The sequence below is a fragment of the Rhamphochromis sp. 'chilingali' genome, assembly GCF_963969265.1.
Source record: "Rhamphochromis sp. 'chilingali' genome assembly, chromosome: 16".
Lineage (NCBI taxonomy): Eukaryota > Metazoa > Chordata > Actinopteri > Cichliformes > Cichlidae > Rhamphochromis > Rhamphochromis sp. 'chilingali'.
The window spans coordinates 26,311,071-26,331,176 of record NC_137943.1 but is presented as its reverse complement, the minus strand read 5'-3'; the positions used below and the strand labels follow the sequence as shown (position 1 = coordinate 26,331,176).

The window sequence follows — 20,106 nt, the reverse complement described above, 5'->3', positions numbered from 1 at the left end:
AAACTCATTGCTTACATGCACATTTTAACTTGGGAGGAACCCTGCGTCTTAATAAAGGATTTTTTTTTAGAAACTCTAAGTACAGCCCTGCTGCTCTGAAGTTTGACAAAATGTGGTAAATTGTGCAGGAAAAATATGCTATATGTAGGAAGAAATCATGCATATGTTTTTGCCAGTGCTGGGACGTATACTGAGACACAGCACATGGCCTGTATGTTTAATTTGTTACTCTGTGTTACTCGTCTAATGTGGTGGGATGTCTCTGTTCTGTCTTCCCCACACAGGGAAAAGAAACAGAAAATCCAAGATATTCGGAAAAACGTGAAGGATGCCATAGTGGTGAGTTTCATCTGCATCACCTCCCAAATGTGCTCAATGTCTCTGTTGATACACAGAATCCCTCTGCAATCCCATTTTACTGATTATTATACAGGCTTACAATCAGATTCCCCCACCCCCTTGTGTTCATCCTGCTTAATGCTTGTTTTTTTTTTTTTTTTCCTTAGACTATAGTGTCTGCAATGAGCACTTTAATACCCCCAGTCCCGCTAGCCAACCCAGAGGACCAATTCAGAATTGACTACATCAAAAGCATAGCACCCCTCTCTGACTTTGACTATTCACAGGTAAGACCTTTGGACGTGTGTGAGTATGTGTGAGAGCAGGTGCTGCTTTTGTCTTGTGTGGTTGATGGCATGTGAAGGTATACATTTGCTGTCTCTCCAACTGTGCATATCAAAGTTGTCACACCTAATCATGTATTTCTTCAGTGATTTCTTGTTCCTTATGACAATATGAACCCCCCCCCCCCCACACACACACACACACACACACACACCTTCATAACTACCCTATGGGTAAGGGCATAGTGTTTACTATGCAGGATGTGAACTTAAGTATGGAAATGATAACTAGTCGGAGCACATCTTTTCAGTGTGCGATCAGCCATTCGATAACACGAGGTCATGTGTTGGAAATGTAGATAATGTTTTACATAATTCTCAAAGTGTTCCTTGTTTGACACTGGGTGTGCAGTGCCACAGAACAGGAATAACAAACTGATACAGAGCTACAGATACACAGAGGGACGTTTTGAATTTTATTATTGTTAATTCAGGTTAACAGGAGCGAGAAAGCACTGACATGCTATTTCAGGGGAATCGAGTGCAGTTTATGTTTCAGCTGCTCAGCTTTGTGTTTTAACCAGTGGTGTGAAATTTCAGGAACCACAGTTCCAGAGGGTCTTTAGGAATTTTTAAAGATTTTTAAAAAGAAAAGTAAGGTCATGAAATGTCTTAAAGTTTTATATTTACTTGTCAGAGGTTTTCAGTTTACATATGTCCTAACTGTGGATGCCCTGATCCAACTTTCTATACTTCCACTTCCGATTTGATACCTTGGCTTTGAGTATCTGCCGATATAAGTCGGATATAAGCTGTGATCCTCACTTTAAGGAAGAATTTGGGAATCGTAAGGCAAAATCAGGCTACACAACATTTTCTAATTTAACCTTTATTTAAACAGGAAGTCCCTTAAAGATTAAAATCTATTTTTCCATGGAGGCCTGACCGAGAACGCATACCATTACAAGGTTTCTAATGTTTCTAAAATAAAATAGAACAGACGTGGGAAAATTTTAAAGCAAATTGGAAACGAATTACATAATAGAAAGCCTAGTTAGGGAACCTTTATTAGAGGTTTAAACTCTAAAAGTTTACTTACTCTGTGTGCTGCTCTTCCAAATTCTGAAAAAAAACCCTGGATACTCTGGGGTGGAAGGATGTAGAGGAGCTGCAGATGCATTCAGGAATTGAAATATACTGCATTGGTATGTATTAGTGAAATAATAAATAACATGACTGAGATAAACACAGTGAAACATTAATAAATGTGTAGCTGTTAGCCGTCCTTTGCTGTATCCTGATTTCAGCTCAAAGTTAGATTCAAGCAAAATCATGCTAGTTTCTCCCTTTCCTGTGTATTTGGGGAGCTTACAGGAAACTGCTTAAGTGAAATAATGCTATTCAAATTGAGCAAAGTTGACTTTAAGCTCTGTCAAAAGCTTCCCAAAAGGTTTTGAACTACACCAGTCCTTGGAACTGGCACGGCGTGTCACCTGATTCACATTTCTCTAATCAGAAATTTTTTTTCTTTTCTTTTCTTTTCTTTTCTTTTCTTTTCTTTTTTTAAATTATCTTGCATTGACAAACAATGAGAGGAGGAGAAGAAGAAGCTAGACAGACGAGGAAATGTAGAAATAGTAAAAGAATATGGCTCCAATTTTTGAGTTTTGAAATGGTTTCAAGATGTGCTCAGAAACTTTAACTTTAGACGACGGGATTTAAGACAATCAAGTTCCAGATAATGACTAGAAGAGTATCAACCCTCTGCTGATATTTGGAAAACTTTGTTGCCAGTAGAGTCTTTTATCTTTGCAGTTCCTTCTGGTCCAAAGACTAGTGACACTGGGCATGATGAACCACCCACAGTGTTATTGTTAAGAATAAGTTAAGGCAACTCTTCACGCGATAGACGGTCAGTTGTTATACAAAGAGATAAAACTACATCACACCGCTAGAGTTGGTATTGTTCTCCTGTGGAACTGGTATCCATTTGTCCTTATTAAGAAGTCTTAAAATTGATTCCTATTTCTGTATGCATTCCTGTATCTTTAGACCCAAGTGGCGCTGTTAATTTTAGGAGTAAACAAATTGCTCACTTCGAGCTTCTCCCCTGTAAACTTTTACTGCTGTTCTCGATCCTTGTACAGTTTCAGCTTCTAAAAATGTTGCCAGTTATATGGAGAAATAAGACAAGATGGACATAAGTTTATTTGTGGGTTTGATCTCTCTTGGCTGTGTGTTTTTACAATGAATTTCTGATAAGGTTTCATTGCTAATGTTGAAGCTATCTGGAATAAGATGCTCTTTTTTTGGATCTTGCAACTGTGCTAAGCTCAGACATTACAAGAATAACCATTAAAGGCATTTGGGGCCCACAGTGAGAGTGCCTGCAGTAGTCTTGGTGTTGTGTTGTGTGAGGGCCGGGGCCGTGGGGAGAGTCGGCGTTGAGTTCCCAGGCCCGGCCAGGCCAAAGGGAACAACATGGCTCTGTTTGGAGCGTCTGTGCTTGTCATCGGTCTCAGGCTTCACTTGTGCCGTCAGTGTCACCACTACATTGTCACTTAGTGCCACTAGGCGTGATATCTAATACAGCAGTGCAGGAACACGGCCAATCGGCAACCTGTGGCTTTCATCTGTTGGCGCCGGTTTGAAACGTGGAAGCATATTTTTGGACAGATGATGTCATGTTTTGTGTTGTGGAGAAGTGGTACACAATAACCTTTGACTTCTTACATTTCTCTTAATTAATAAGTAAAGCTGTGATGGCTAAAAAAAATAACATGCACCAAATGATGTCCCCTTCCCTGTAAACTACTTTAATTCCCATTAACCTGAAAATGTGCTTATTTCAAACTTAGTTTTCTCCAGATCGTTTAATCTTTTCCAACTTCCTCTCTGTTATTTGGGAATCTCAGACCTGCTGACATGCTGGTAAAAAGCGACCCGTTTCCAATTTGTGTTGTGCACTGTAAACCAAAATGCCACCAAAATTCCATTTGTCTTTTAATCATTGACACTTGACACCATGGGCTGGGTCCATATGACTTTTTTGTTGTTGTTTTGGTTTGTTTATCAAGTAATACAGTTAAATTAACTGGGTTTTATATATTGATATCATTGTCAGGGCGTAGACGGAAGATTTTCGCAGTTGCGACTGTATTAGGCGACAAGCCTCAGAGCTGTGGTCGCATTGTGTCACGATCTGTTGAACGTATTGCTGGTGGAAATTTTGACGTTGCTTCTGTTAACCAATGGATATCATCCTGTATGGTTTTTGCATGTTGATGTAAAACTGAGAGACATTTTTATTTATGCCATATTTCAGTGGACATGCTCAGCTCTCGTGCCCTTTACTCTTAATAATCAAAGCAGGAGGGAAAACTTTTTCCCACTATAGCCCTGGATAACAGTAGACCCATGGAAAGGAAAGCACGGATACAAACGGTCATCTATGCAAATGGAAACAAATGTCACTGCGGTGGCAACGTTAGCCATTTGACAGTGTCTGTCAGCTGAAGTGAAGCAAATTCAAATGAGCCCCGGTCTCTATTTAGCACTGTGTAGTTTTATTTCTGTTAGACATATTTGAAATATATTAATGTTACTTATTTACACCCTGATGGATCAAGCCTCCAAAATGCTACTTTATATCTTGCAGTCTGTTCTTAAAGGCGAACCTTATTGTTCTTTAAGCTGGAGCAGAGTTACTGTACGGATGCACGGTTCATATCTTTTGCCTCGGTTCAACTTGTGGAACACTGTCAGTGAGTGTGTAACATGATTTAATATAATCTTATATCGGTTTACAGGCCAAACCTGTGATTATTCCTCCTGTAAGTAATTGGAACTGCTTTGTGCTTAACTTTTTCCCCATTACAGACATCAAGGGCAGTTTCCGTTGTAGTTATCTTTATAGTGGAACATGGGAAGTCCTTGAAGTTTTTCCAGTTCATCACTTGAGGATCCTTACAGAGAGGCAAAAGGTGGCCTGGAGGCCTTCTCTTATGTTTTTTTCATCTTATATAAATAACAATAAAAAACTTTATTTACATAGCTACTGTTTTAGGACGTCATGTTATTAAGTTCCTCACAGGACCAGCAAAACAAAGCAAACTCTGCTCAGTTGTAATAGTTACTAATTGGAAACCTATAATAACAGAATTTGCAAAATTTAGGGAATAAAACAAAGTGCAAAAGGGAAATTAAAAGTCAAGTTGAGAAGAGGTATCAGATAAAAGCATGGGTTAAGATATGACTTAAAGGAGGTGACTGACTCCAACAACCTGATTTCCTTGGGTAGGTTGTTACAGAACCTTTGGGCCGGGACTGCAAACGCTCTATATATCATTTAGTTTAGAGCCGGGCCCTGGAAAATGAAGAACAGTCTTGAACAGTTGTTCACTCTTTTTTTTTTTTTTTTTTTTTTTTTTTTTTGGCTAAATTTGTCTGCACTCAACCCATCAAAGTCAGGCCTCTCTGAGCACAGTTATCTAACACTGATATACCAAGATTCAATAAATGTGGTGACAATGGCTGACTGAGGAGCCAACTGGTTGTCTGGCTGGCTATGTATGGAAGGATTTGAGGTTATTAGGCTTTTGACCTGTAATGGCTATCTATAAAGTAACCCAAATGAATTTAAGTGTTCGACGGAAGATGCAAGCCATTTGCTTTACAACTTTATTTTGATGAGTTAAGTGAAATGTAGGCCATTTTGTTCTTGGTCTTCCTGACCTGTATGACAGATTACATCACAAAAACTTTATTAACATTGAGAGGCTGAGAAATGATCAGTATCTTGAGGCTGGCGATAGAGTGGGGGGGTGGAAATGGCGTGGGAGGAAGAGCATAGGAAAGGGTTAAAAAACTTGTGTTTTAGCAGATTCCCTCCTGGTCTCTTTCTGTGTTATCAGTTCCTCTGTAGGGCACTGTAGCACACACTGCATTTATTCAAAGACCCAGTGTCACACGCCTCTGTGGAAAAGAGCCCTAAGGACCATATTTTTTTTTTCTTTTCTCCTTTCCTTCTTATTGCCCCTTCCACCCCTCATCCTCCCTCCATCAAGCTTCAGCACTCACCAGCCTTTTTGAGCCTTTCTTTAGGGTCTCAGACCCCTTAATGTTTCTTCTATGAGACCTGTACCAGCACTAGTGTTGTCTTACTGATACTGGTTCAGTTGGGGGTTGAATTTCGACTGAAACCGAGGTGAACGCAAACACAGAACAGAAAGCAAATATGGCTGCTTTTTTTTTTTTTTTTTTTTTTTTGTTCAAGAGGTAAACTGTGTGCTGCAGGAAGCAGATCCACAGTTGTGCAATGTGTTATGTTGCATATTTTGATAGAACAGCTAACAGCTTGGCATGAAAAGTCTATCAAAGGCACAAGTGAGGAAAAACCTTAAATGTAAGGCCATATATAACAAAAGGACTGGATCAGTCTTTTTTTTTTTTCTTTTTTTTTACCCTCCCACTCCATGTTTAACTGAATCACCGGATCTGCCGAGAGGAGATCTCCCGGAGCATGTGATCATTTATCAGCCTCCCTTCTCCCTTTCTCTCTCCCCCTCTCTCTCTGGTTTGGGGCTACTTTAACCCTCTCTCCAGTCACAGCGAAGAGCCAGTGCTGAGCGCAGAGAGTCATGTGGTGCCTCCATGCTAGAGTAGGAGCCCATTTCAAAGACATGTGGACAAGCAGCGAATAGGAATATTAGCCGAATCACCTCTGTCTAGATTGAACAGAGACTCCTGGAAAGTGTCTTAAAGTCATTGATGAGTTTCTCTCATTAGCTGAAGTACTGAAACTACGCATTTACAGCATAGATGGATGGATTTCATTCACCAGAAGTGCAGGTTATATTTATGTACTTTAGAGGATCTACACTAAGTTTTTAGAAATTCCTGGATAAACATGGATCAAGGAATTGAATGGGAAAGCAAAATTGCGTACATGCAAGACGTATGTTCTCATGTTGCTTTTAGATTTAGATTGGCGGGAGGACATAGATAACGTCAGACAGACTTAATGAAATGGAGAGAGACATAACAGTTAAGTTCACTCTGACCCTCTCTTCTCTTTAAACGTCATCTTGTAGTTTTGTAATTTAAACATGAAAACTTAAGATACCACAGCAGTCCTTACAGAGTGACAGTAGGGGCTGAACTGTATAGTCTCTATTGTGACAGTGAGTGTAAACCCCCCCCCCGCCAATATAACATCTAATCTCTTAATTGACTAATACAGATGGTGTTTGTTAGCATTTTAGTTTACAACTTTGTCCTTTCTGTTGCAACAGGTTGTAAAATGGAACATAAAGCTAGGGATTTTCTTGGCTTACAACAGACTTTCGGGGGGGTGCATGTGCTCAAAGACTCTTACCTTACTTTTCATTTTTATAGCCATTTTTATATATACACACACACACACACACACACACACACACACACACACACACACACACAGACAGGGTGGAAAAGAGAAAACCAAACCTGGAAGCATGGATATGAATATATGGTGCATATCTTTGTATAGGTGTGATTCAGATCTAACAAACTAGGAGACCTGCTGTTTTCATCATGTCCAGTAGTTATGTAGGAAATGTTGTTGAGTGAGAAATTCTTTTCTGCTCCTGCATTTTGAGGTAACTGTCTCCAGCTATGGAAGAAAAGTATTTGGTCTGGGTGAAGTGTGTGTGTGTACTGTGTATATGTAACTTTCAGTTTAGTGATTTGTGTGATTTAGTATGTTTTTCTTGATAGATGTTTATACAAAGTGGTTATTTTAAAGGAAAAAAGTTTTTTGTTTTTTGTTTTCATGCCAAAAAGTGTCTGCAGTGTCCTGCTTTAAATTTCCAGGTGTAATGTCATGCGTCATGTCATTGAAGCCCTGACTTTGAATGCAAAGTGCAATAACATTGGAAGACACGATGATCAGTGAATACACTTAGCCAGCAGCATCCCCGCTCTCATTGCGCAGAATTAGCTTGATGGCTACGTGAAAGCTTCTCCAGGAAGTCGTATTGTTTTGTTGGTGGTGCCAAGTGGAATGAAATGAACTCTCACACCTCAAATATGCAGCTGGAGTCAGATGGTGTGGGTTTTTAACAGTTAATTAATACCAATGAAATGGTAATGAAATGATTTACAGTAAATGATTGCATCAATCCAATATTATTTCAATTTTAATTCTACCCTCCAATGTCATAAATTGTCACTTCATGCCCCTACAGTGACACAGCAGTGTTCGGACTAGATTGGACTTCCAATATCTGAATCATCATTCTTCTTTTTTTTTCTTCTTTTTATTAAATTGTTCTCTCAGGTCTTGTCCATTAGGGGAGAACTAAAACATATCAGAAGGTATTTAGATGACCTACTTACCTTACATTACCTTACAGCACCAAAGTGAAAAGGGTTAAAGATAGGGTTGGGCTTTTGCTACGTGTAGCAGTAGAAACCGATTCTAAGAAATCTGTTTTTGGCGCAAAGCTAAAGGTCGTGAATGTATTTGTTGTTAGTGGACACGGAGAGCTGTGGACACCCACAACGTGTTGTTGTTGTTGTTCTTATGTGCTTTCATGTTTGCTGAGAGAATGTTGTTCTTGCAAACTGGAGGTTACGCAAAGGTATCCCAACAGGTATCCCAAAGCTAGGCTAAATACGTTTCAAGTCAGGAAATAACATGCTTGGGTTGTAGCATGACTAGAAAAAGTTGTATTTTCAGAAATAACATGAGAACGTTTGGAAAATGTCATAATACACAGGATAGAATTGCAACCTCTTTCTATTTTTTTATATAAAGAAAGAGAAAAATGTACGTGTCAGGACATGATATACAAATAAAAAACTTATTTGGTCCTTTACAAGTTCTAAAATTATTTAAACAAAACCTCAGGTAAACAATGACACATAATATATTAAACTGTCTTATTATTTATTTAACTGAGCAAAAATGCAGAAACCATGAGTGAAAAACTAAGTCCGCCCCATGATTCAATTACTCGTTGAACCACCTTTATTAGCAATTAACTTTTTTCATAATTTTCCACGTGATGCTACTACTAGATGCTACTTTTGGATTTGAGTCAGGTTAAGTTTTAGACTTCAGGCCATTGCGACGCTTTGATTCTTGTTTTGTGGGCAATTTGGATCATTATCCTGTTGCATGGTGCAGTTTTAGCCCAGCTTTAGCTCCAGCTGTCAGATGGATCGTCACTGTTTCACTCAATCACTATAAGGTGACCAGGTCCTGCAGCTGAAAAAAACAGCCTCAAATCATCACTCCCCCACCACTGTGGTTGACAACTGGTATGAGGTGTTAGTGTTGATATTCTGTTTGGTTTTCGCTGTGCACTACGGCCAAGGCTCTCCACTTCGGTCTCATCGGTTCTTTGGTTTGTTCAGATGCAAATTTACAAACCTAGGCCACGGTGCCATGTTCTTTTTAGAGAGAAGAGGCTTTCACCAGGTATCCTTTCCAAACAAGCTATACTTGTTCAGTCTTTTTCTAATTCTACTGTCATGAACTTTAACATTTAACATGCTGCTTTCTGGGACGTCCACTCCTGGGGAGATTGGCAACTTGTGCGTAATCTTTCTCCCTGGGAAGGATTATATTTTTGAAAATGGACTTGCAACCCTTCCTGGATTGCTGGGCAGCATCCTTAAATGCTTGAGACCACGAAAAAGCCAAAACGTTTGCTTGTGTTTGTTTGTTGCTCACAATTAATAGTCATAAGTTAATCAAGTGCATTTGATTAGCAGCACCTGGCTGCTACTCACTCTCTTAATTCCTATAGACACAGTGAGGGTGCACGTAGTTTTTCCAACACTGCTCTTTCATTTATGTCTTGGTTTTTATTAAATGAATAATATTTAATATGTCATGTTTTGTACCTATTTATAAGACTTGTTGAAGACCAGATGAACTAAAAGAGATTGTACTTTCTTTTTCATATGACTGTACATGTACTTGTATATAAATGTTTTTCTTGATGTGTTTTTGTTGCTTTTAAAACTTTTTTTTTTAATCCCTCTCAGGAGTTCTTTGATCACGCAAAGAAGCTGTGGGACGACGAAGGAGTGAAAGCATGCTTTGAGAGGTCCAATGAATACCAGCTCATCGACTGTGCACAATAGTGAGTTCAAACCTTCATAATACATTTTACGGAGTTCACTTCATGAACACATGCTTTTATGTACTTGGTGGTTTGTGCTGCTATAAATGGGAAGGATAAAGGACCTGGTTTGTTTTTCATCCTGCAAATTATAATCTCTGCTTCATCTACCCCCTTGGTTTTTTGGGCTGTTTTTTTTTTTTTTTTTTTTTTTTTCTCCCCCCTGTCGCCTTTGAGGTGAAAGCTCTGCAGTGTCTGTTGGTGTCATGTCGTATATGAATGTGGCTAAGATATGTTTACTCTGGGTGTGGCAAATTGAGCAAGAGCTGTAGCTGTCCATTGGAAAATTTAGCATATCTCTCCTCATATCAGTGTTTGGCTTTTCTCCATGGCAATATGCAAAGCCTGGTCTGACCTGTATTAAAATGCCCCAGTGTTAAATTTATTGAAGCTGTTCTATTGAAAACTGTAATTAGGTAATGATGGTGTAATCTTGCAGTTCGGGGGTGTCAAACTCAGTTTAGCACATAAACCACATAAAGTTAAATTTGGTCTTGGCTAGACGGCTGTTTCCTGCAATCTATAACTGATTAAATGCCTCTAAATCAGTTCTTTCTTTTTGGTATTAAGTAGCGTAGCTGAAACTTTCTGAGGGTCTTCTGTTTTCATTGCTATCGTTGTTGTTATTGTGGTGGTGATTGTTGTTATTGTTGCAAAACTGATGTACAGCCTGAGATGTGCAGTTTTGAGAAACATAATCGTAAAGAAATACTTATGTAGAAAATCAAAGAAACCTGTTGGTGGGCTTTGGCTTAACTGTGCTCTAAGAAACATATTAGTTGGCAGCTCTTTCACATAATTAAAAAAAGGTGAGAATTTCTCTTAACTTGGGGAAAAAACAAAGTAAAAAAAACAAACAGGAATTTTGTTATTGAATGGAATAATAACAGTAAAAAAAATGCCTAATTTTTTTTCATTCCTTGGTTTTGTATGGCTGGCTATCTATAATGTCAATGATGTAGACATGAAAGGAACAGTTTGGGCTCTCATGAAGTGATCCTCCAAATACTGTCCAGCATATAGGTCTTGTTTAATAGCAACTTTTACAATTTGCCAATCCATTAGATGGGCCAGATTAGTCCCTTTGTTAGGCCACTATCCCTGCTCTAGTTAAAGCTAGTATTTTTCAACTGTTTAAGTAAGACAAACATCTACCTTCGGGTTGGTTCACTAAATAACAGTGTAAAGTGTAGCAGCTACGATCTTAGTCCAGCTGAACTGTAGATGTAGTAAGTACTGATACTGCAGTGTGCAGGGTGCTGAAACTGATGTCACTTTGAGGAGAGTCCCGGATTGTTTTTACGGCTCCTAAAGCACTTTGGGCCACCATAGGGAGCTGGTTGTACACTAGGAAGGGCCCCTCTGTTCCCTGTAAAAGGAAGTTTGGATATGCAAAAGGATTCACTGATTACAGTGCTCTCTTTCTGCTTCTCCTCTGACTCACCTCTGGAGTCACATGTAAATATGAGGATATGTACATGCTGTGGGCTCAGGAGTCCCCTCCCATCCCAAAGGTTGGCTCCCTTTATCTCTGAGGGTTCGATCAAAGCGAGGTCATTATAGTAAACTAAAGTAAAACTGCAAACTAAATCTAGGTGTGGTAAAACATTGGCAGTTAACTGACACCCCCCCCCCCCCCCAAAAAAAAAAACAAAAAACAAAACAAACCAAACAAACAAAAAGCAAACAAACAAAAAAAACCTAGACTTGGGGGGGAAAAAATAAATAAATAGATAAATGAACTTACAAAGTGAATTAATATAAAATGTAGAGGAAGTGTTCTTAGGATGTCTTTACAGTGGTGTGGTAATGTCACATCTATTACAATTTTCTTAAATACCTGTCCCTTAAAATATATATTTATAATTGAAAAGACTAAAACTAACAAAAACTGGAAGAAGCAAGCCCACTCTGGAAACTAACTGAAGCCAAACTGAATTCAAAGCTAAAACGCATTAGAAGATACAAAACTAATAACTCGAGGTCACAAGCAGGCTACATCAGTGACTGGTGTGTTCATATGTTTGGAGTGTAGAGAGAGTTTTTAATTTTCCCCTAAATATCTTCTGTTCCTCGAACATTAATGTAACTTTTGTTGTTGTTCCCCTGCCTGTGAGGAGCGTCCATAGAAAGAAGAGAAAAAGTCAGGTGATGGTTAGAGAGTCACATGAATCTGTAAGGTGGAGCTGTTACAGTCCACACGGCCTGTGTTTGTCTTTGCTGCTCTGAGTCAGTCTGCGTGTTGTAGGGCAGCGCAAAAAAGAAAGAAAGAAAAGAGCATGTTGTGTTTATTTTAGTCCATATCCCAGTGTCATGGTGACATCATTTAATATCGTGGTACCATAAACATTTCAGATCTTTGTTAGTTCCTCGTCACAAATGCTGCAAATGCTTCTGAATGTTGAAATCTCCAGGAATATTGTCATAGCTGAAACCACTGAGGCTTGCAGCTAGCCCGAGTGCTGATAATACAGCTGTCCTGTGACATGAGCAAACATTAACACAGTAAAATGAAGACAATGAAAAGCATACAGTGTTTCAGTGCTTCATGTGTGACTTCTCTGTTGTGTGTATTGATTTTGAACTTGGTTGCTATGCCTTTTTCTGTCCTACATCTACTGTTTTGAATGAGGGGGGGGGGAAATACTGCCAAATGATTGAAGTCAGATTTTTTTTCCCTCTCTATTTTCATCCTCCTCCTCCACAAAAATATCATTCATTCTTTCTGCTCTCCTCTGCCTGTCATTTTATCCTCCTATCTCTGCCTCTCTGCTCCTGTTTGGGCAGTTATACAATAATGTTTGGTCAAGGAATCATCATCGGGGCGCCCCTCTAGCACGTGCCCCATGTACCGAAGGCTGCAGCGGCATGGGTTTGAGTACGCCCCAGGCCAATTTGCTGTGTTATATTCCCCATCTCTCGCCCCCGCTTTACTTTTTTTTTTCTTCTCTATCACAAAATAAAATCTTTAGAATAAACATTACCTTATTTGTTAAACTTAAAGCTTTGTGACTTTTCATCTCAGAATGTTTTTTCTTTGAAAGATAAAGTTGTGTAATAATCTAACTGTGGTGCTGTAAATTTATTTGACATAAACAGAAATATTAAATCTTGAAAAAAAATGAATGGTCTAACCATTTTGATAACTGCTAGGCTTTTTGCACCATGTTCCTAAATCTTGCTTTTCAGCAGAAACCTCACAGTATCCCTGTGTTGCCTGAGCCGTGTGTTTTGATTGAAGGCTGGAAATTGTCAGACTCCACAGCCTCTCGCTTACTTCCTCTCGGTTCTAACCTCTGTATGAACTCTCATAGATACTCTGTCCTACATGGCAACAGACATGTATGTGTAAAGGTCCACACATATACACATGCACACCTATTGTTGTTATGACCACGAACTGTTCTGAGTAACCATCCTGGAAGTTGTGGCAGACTGCTTCAGCTGCCAACTGGGTTAAAAGAAAGGGAGCATAGGTCCTTCTGTTGGAGACTGGGTGTATTAAATCAAATGTTTGTGTTTTGATATCAGTATTTTTTTTTATTTTTTTGTGAATGTCTCTTGTTGTTTAGGCTTTGCTTTTTAAAGGTCCCATAATCTACCACTTTATTGTGGTAGATTATGGGACATTATTGTTAGCCTCATATTTTCCCACTATAGATATCTGAACTTTGAGGGTAGCTTTGAATTGAACTGGAATGGCTGCTGGCCCCGCCCCTAGGAAGAGGAATAAGTGACAAAGAAATAGCCAATTTAATTAGTGCAGCGCATTATACAGAGCTGAGACACTTTGGTTTATGTGTAAATACAGTTTCATTCTCAGAACAGGGTTAGATTTTTGCCAGACTACATCGAGATCACGAAATCCGGATTTCAGCGGTGTAGAGCAGCGGCCTGGTAAATGGCTTGCCTCTGTTCGCTCTGTGGTCAAAATATTGGTGGAAATATTGACTCTGATGGCTGCATTAAAGTCAATATTTCACCTTGTTTTGTTGCCTGACACTAGGAAAAGAAAACTATGTGAGAAGAGATTTAATGTGATTTTTGGCTGTGTTAAAATGGAGCGTAGAGTAGAAGTGACACAAACAGATGTAATGGATTAACAGAAACTGAGCGAATTAAGCTGCACTGAAGCACATACACTGGTATGAACACAGAGTGACACACATGCACTCGGTATATAAAGAAAGCTATTTTCTCTTGCGCCCTTGTAACAAGTGGTTGATAGATATGAGAGTTATATGCTGGACGCCCTTCCTGATCAAACCACAAAGTTTCCACAGTTCATGAGGCATACATGGTATCAACCAAAGCTAACAATCATGCTAGCTTCATTAGCCCTGCTCGAATACAACAGGGTTGTCCTGGTGTATCTGATTTCTCTGTGCTGGTGTTGTTCCTGCATCATCATGTTGTTGTGATGTCATAAGTTTGGAATATGCTGGGAAAAGAAAAAAAGCTCTCTCCTGGAACAGATGGTAACCATTTAAAGTATTTACTTTATTAATCAATTCAATATAACAGGTATATATTCAGGTTAACTTTGCTGTTAGTTAAATTTGGGTTATTTATGTTGTTGTTTTTAACAGTATTAGCTAACTTCTCAGGTAATGCTAACTGAATTCTGAGATAATGTAATTGGTTGGTTGCGGTGTTGATCCTGGACCAACACTGTTGTGATGATGTGGGAACAACTTCGCCACAGGGATATCAGATCATGCGAGTTGTCCTACGATTGTGGGGACATTGCCGTCTAAAGTAATTCACTTGAGTTTTCAGTTCCTCAGATGGCGGGAGAATCTAAACTTGTTTGGTTATTTGCAGGTTTTTCTGCTCATGGTTATTACCTCTGATGTTAGCAGTATACTAAGATTCTCCCTGGAAAACGTCAGCACAAGTTGTATTACAAGCTTGTAACACTCACATAGTATAAAACCGCATTGTCATGACTTTTATTTCAGTTTTATTTCATATCTTACTCTCTTTTTATTTATATTTAAACACCATGCTGATTAGTGGGGCTGTGCTGGTGACTCCTTGATCTTGATAGCAATTAGTTTTGCTAATCAGTCACTATGCAGGTTTAGCAAAAAGGAAATAACCTATATGTAGCTCACTTTTTGCGATTTGTGGTTTTGCAACAATGCCACCAGAACACATTTTGGTTAGATTTAGCTAGATGTCATATTTAGATTTTACAAGGGCGGATTATATACTTCTTCTGTTTCATTTGTGTTGTCCTTCACAGACCTTGCACCACTGGCAGATATATTTTTTCCAGCCAGCCTAACGCTGGATGGCCCATCGGACAGAGGCACAGGAAATAAGTACGGGCCGATGGCAGGCGCTTGTTATGCCAAAGAGCATGTCCATATCGATGTTTTTGGAATCCTGTCACCCATCGATCTGGCCTCTGCATTGCACATTTATACGTTTTAAGAGCACAGATATGTGTCTGCCAGCTGATTGATTATAAGCTATTTTCAGCTGCGGCAGGCTGGTTCCATCGCAATGCCTTGGATGTGTCAACGGCAAAATCAAACACTTTTTCACACGCAAATCTGAACTCCCAGGCCTGCTGCTGTGGTGAATGTTCCCACAGCAAATATGACACAAAACATGGCACAAATAATATGTTGAGATTCATCATCATACCAGTGCTAGATGCTGTTTAGGCTGGTATGAAACTCTCTTGTGTTAGTGTGCTTGATGATGATGATGATGGCTGGGATGTTGGGCTGCAGCAGCCAAACAGGATTGGGCCAGAGGAGAGCTACACTGGATGGTGGTGGTACTGAGTAAATTGGCTGTGAACAAGTTGGGGCTTATTCCTGCAATGAGGATGAGGCCTGAGATGCCTTAGAGGTTTTTTTTTTGTTTGTTTTTTTAATAAATGTACCACAAACTCAGAGCAGCCAACCATGTACTTCCTCTGGTGACTTTGTCTCAACAGGAACACAATAATTTAATGCTAAGATTTGTGTGTATATTATAGTTCACAAATTGAGTTGGGTTTTTGTAATGTCTTATTGTTTCATAGTTTTGTGTTTTTGTTTTGTTTTTTTCTCTCTGTTTTCATTTCAGTTTTTTTGTTTTTTTTTTGTTTGTTTTTTTATTAGTCTGTCTATTTTTTTTAGTCTTTTAAATGATCATAATATAATTTTTAGGGGCATGATTTAAGAGATTTAGCGTATGGATTATGAAACAAACAACAGGCAAATGTTCTTTGATCAAATGAAAAGGAATCTGAATCTTTTTTAGATGGTTTAACAGCAACAAAAGATGTAGTTCATAAAGAGGTGGTTTGATATAGGTATAGTTAAGATTTTATGCTTTTTTTTTTTTTTTTTTTTTTTTTTTTTTTGCTATTTCCGAATTTTAAAATAATACATAGACACTCACCTTTATATTTGTAAACATATGTAAGCATAGTGCATGTTATTCTGTAAATGGAAAATGATGGAGTCACCTTTTGATAATACACCCTGACTTTGTACCACAGTCTGTGAGATAGATATATATAAAAAAAACACCCAGCACGCCCCTGCGGGCGGTTTATCCTTCAAGCTCGGGTCCTCTACCAGAGGCCTGGGAGCTTGAGGGTCCTGCGCAGTATCTTAGCTGTTCCCAGGACTGCGCTCTTCTGGACAGAGATCTCCGATGTTGTTCCTGGGATCTGCTGGAGCCACTCGCCTAGCTTGGGAGTCACCGCACCTAGTGCTCCGATTACCACGGGGACCACTGTTACCTTCACCCTCCACATCCTCTCGAGCTCTTCTCTGAGCCCTTGGTATTTCTCCAGCTTCTCGTGTTCCTTCTTCCTGATATTGCTGTCATTCGGAACCGCTACATCGATCACTACGGCCATCTTCTTCTGTTTGTCTACCACCACTATGTCCGGTTGGTTAGCCACCACCATTTTGTCCGTCTGTATCTGGAAGTCCCACAGGATCTTAGCTCGGTCATTCTCCACCACCCTTGGGGGCATCTCCCATTTTGACCTCGGGACTTCCAGGTTATACTCGGCACAGATGTTCCTGTACACTATGCCGGCCACTTGGTTATGGCGTTCCATGTATGCCTTGCCTGCTAGCATCTTGCACCCTGCTGTTATGTGCTGGATTGTCTCTGGGGCATCTTTACACAGCCTGCACCTGGGGTCTTGCCTGGTGTGATAGACCCCAGCCTCTATGGATCTTGTGCTCAGAGCTTGTTCTTGTGCTGCCATGATTAGTGCCTCTGTGCTGTCTTTCAGTCCAGCTTTGTCCAGCCACTGGTAGGATTTCTGGATATCAGCCACCTCCTCTATCTGCCGGTGGTACATACCGTGCAGGGGCCTGTCCTTCCATGATGGTTCCTCGTCTCCCTCCTCTTTCTTGGGTTTCTGCTGCCTGAGGTATTCACTGAGCACTCGGTCAGTTGGGGCCATCTTCCTAATGTATTCTTGGATGTTCGTTGTCTCATCCTGGACTGTGGTGCTGACACTCACCAGTCCCCGGCCCCCTTCCTTCCGCTTAGCGTACAGCCTCAGGGTGCTGGATTTGGGGTGAAACAGCTGGATAGCGTAGTGGTTAGACTACACGCCTTTGGAACAGAGGATCGCAAGTTCGATTCCTGCCTGGGGCGTCTGTATCCAGTAAGGGTCCTAAGGCTAGACCCCCTATGCTAAGCAAGCCTACCGCAGACATGAGCGAGACAGATAAATATGAAGGCATGCCGGCTCGGACGTCGCCCGGATCAACAAGGTCCGCGTCAGGTGTTGAGGAACCAGGGCACCCTGACGAAAAGTGGGCTACTGGAACAAGAAGGCATCGGTGGGCAAGAGACGAAAACAGGGCATATATATATATATAGATAGATAGAGATATATAGATAGAGATATATAGATAGATAGATAGAGATATATAGATAGATAGATAGAGATATATAGATAGATAGATAGAGATATATAGATAGAGAGATAGAGAGATAGATAGATAGATAGAGAGAGAGATAGATAGATAGAGAGAGATATATAGATATATATATAGATAGATATATATATATATATAGATAGAGAGAGAGAGATATAGAGATATATATATATATATAATATCTCTCAGCTTGTTTTTAAGGTCATTAGTGTTTCTTAAACTGAAACAGTTCAGTTGTTATTCATCAAGTACAAAAACAGGAAACAAAAATCCAAATTAGTTGCTAATATAATTGCTAATTAGTTATTGTTATGTGAAAACGCCTGCTTTGACTAAGAATTTTTTATTTATTTATTTTTAATTTAAGCAAGTTTCAAAACTCAACTTCGGGTTCTTAGGTTTAAAACTGGGATTTGATTTTGTGACTGACATGTGGTGCATGTTTAATCAGGTTAGGATGTTATGTTGTGAAAATGGCCACAGCAGAGGCACACCTAGGATGGGCCAGGTATCCAACTGTCCTGCAGAGTCCCGGAGATCGGGCTTGACTGTGGGTGGATAAGTCTAAGGCTTGACTAGGCTGGGGCTGGGGTTTAGTGCTGGTCACGGGACTCTGCCACCAGCCTGGGGGCCACTGACACAGTCATCTGGGGCTGTAAAGTGCTAAGAATGGTTGGCATTGTCAGCCAGCCCCAGCCCCTGAAGGCCCTACAGAAACAGAGGGGCTAGGCTTCACAAACAGTGGCTCTCCTCAATAAGGAGCCTCTTCTGTTCATGGAAGAGCCAGAGAGAGCGATATTTATACACTGGCTGCATGTCACTGCTGCTTTTTTGTGTCACCAATAAGTTGCTTGAATTCTTAATGTTTTAGTTGATCTGATGTACCGCCTATAATGATGAGCCTGAATGACTCTACTTGTGTTTATGTTTCAGTGTAAGAACTTTTATTCTGATCAGTTGTTTTTATCACATAAGAAATATTTGTCCCCCTGGAAGCTGTTAAACCTTCATGGACTCTGTTGATTTGTATGGATTGCTGCTTGCATAAGTTATATTCGGGTTACTTTCACAGGTTAAATTTATGCATCATCTAAGTGGTATGACACTGACACTATGAAGATTTTCTTTCACACGGGATGAAAGCTACGTTACTGATCTCTGTCAGTCAACACAGTCCATGAGGTTTGTGAGTCTGATGATGGCTGTAAGAACATGTCATGCTAAAGGTGCAGCGGTATTTTCTACTTCCGGTCATATGGATTGATGTCAGCCTATCACCAAAAGAGACAACTGTTGGTTTATCTGTGCTGTTGCATCAATTTTGACTTGTATTTTACTTGTAATGTCTGAATTTCTGGCTGAGATGAGTGTTTCTAAAACCTTTTTGCTGATCCAGATACATGTTCCAGGCTTTATTTGTTTTGTGTGTTTTTATATTTTCTTCATTTTTTTTTCTAGAGGAATCATCTTTACAAACAATGTAGTAGACTTGTTTTGAGGTTTTTAAGCTTTTCTTTGCACAATCCCACTGATGATGGGTTGGCCATTGCCAATATTAGTCTGATATATTATTGGAGCTCTTCTTTTGACTTGGCTTCAGGAGTTTTGGGCGTTATTAACCTGTCCCGTCATTCAGCGGAGTGGTTTGGGACCTTTGTCAGTGCTGATGACAAACCTAGATAAGCTGGCTGTGTGAGGATTTACAGAACTTCCAGAAACACCAACAGTCTAAAGATTTAAAATCCACATTATAAAGTCTTTTAAGTAGTTATGATTACTTTAACAACAGCCAATGAGAGACGCAAGTCTGAAAGAAATGAAAGTTTGAAACGGCAGCCTTGAAACAACAAGCTACTACAACTGTCAGTTGGGCTGTTGAGAAGAGGATTTGTGATATGTGCCAACAACACAACTTCACATACACCGCTAGTCCTGGATTAGCAGTGTTGTTAGGCAGTGGTAAATATTTTTGCCTTTGAGGCTAACGTCAGCTAACGTACTGCTGCTGACAAATATTACTGCGAGTTAACCTCCACCATCCACATTTTTTTCGATTCAGCTTTCTGCCTTTCTTCTCACTGCACAGTGTGGCTAAAGTACAAGAAACTGGATGCATCACAGTTTAAAGTTTTGCTGCCTTTGTGTTTTCAAACTCGTAGCGTGTGCATGTTTCAGATTTGAGACAACTGTAAACTTCTTGTGTGCATGATGCACACTGATATTAATATTTGGTGGGATTTTAAAACCCATGTACTTTAAGTCAGACAGAAATATGAAAATTTTTAAACATATAAACAAACATCAACTATTGGCCTGACTTTAATTTCAAGTACAGTATCAGGCCAGAATTAGACAGAGTTGAATCCCAATGGCACAGTAGTTTTTATTTTGATGGAA

The 20,106-nt window shown here is 39.7% G+C and overlaps 1 protein-coding gene across 2 annotated transcripts in view; it reads left to right on the top strand.

Annotated features, from left to right (window-relative positions):
• The window catches only part of LOC308383828 (guanine nucleotide-binding protein G(olf) subunit alpha), a 55,958-nt gene that overhangs the window by 14,367 nt on the left and 21,485 nt on the right, over nucleotides 1-20,106 (top strand). For both annotated transcript variants that reach the window (XM_080861979.1, XM_080861980.1), the window contains exons 3-5: nucleotides 285-339; nucleotides 507-626; nucleotides 9,660-9,757. In XM_080861979.1, the coding sequence (XP_080718105.1) occupies nucleotides 285-339; nucleotides 507-626; nucleotides 9,660-9,757 (273 nt within the window). The remainder of the gene's footprint in view (nucleotides 1-284; nucleotides 340-506; nucleotides 627-9,659; nucleotides 9,758-20,106) is intronic.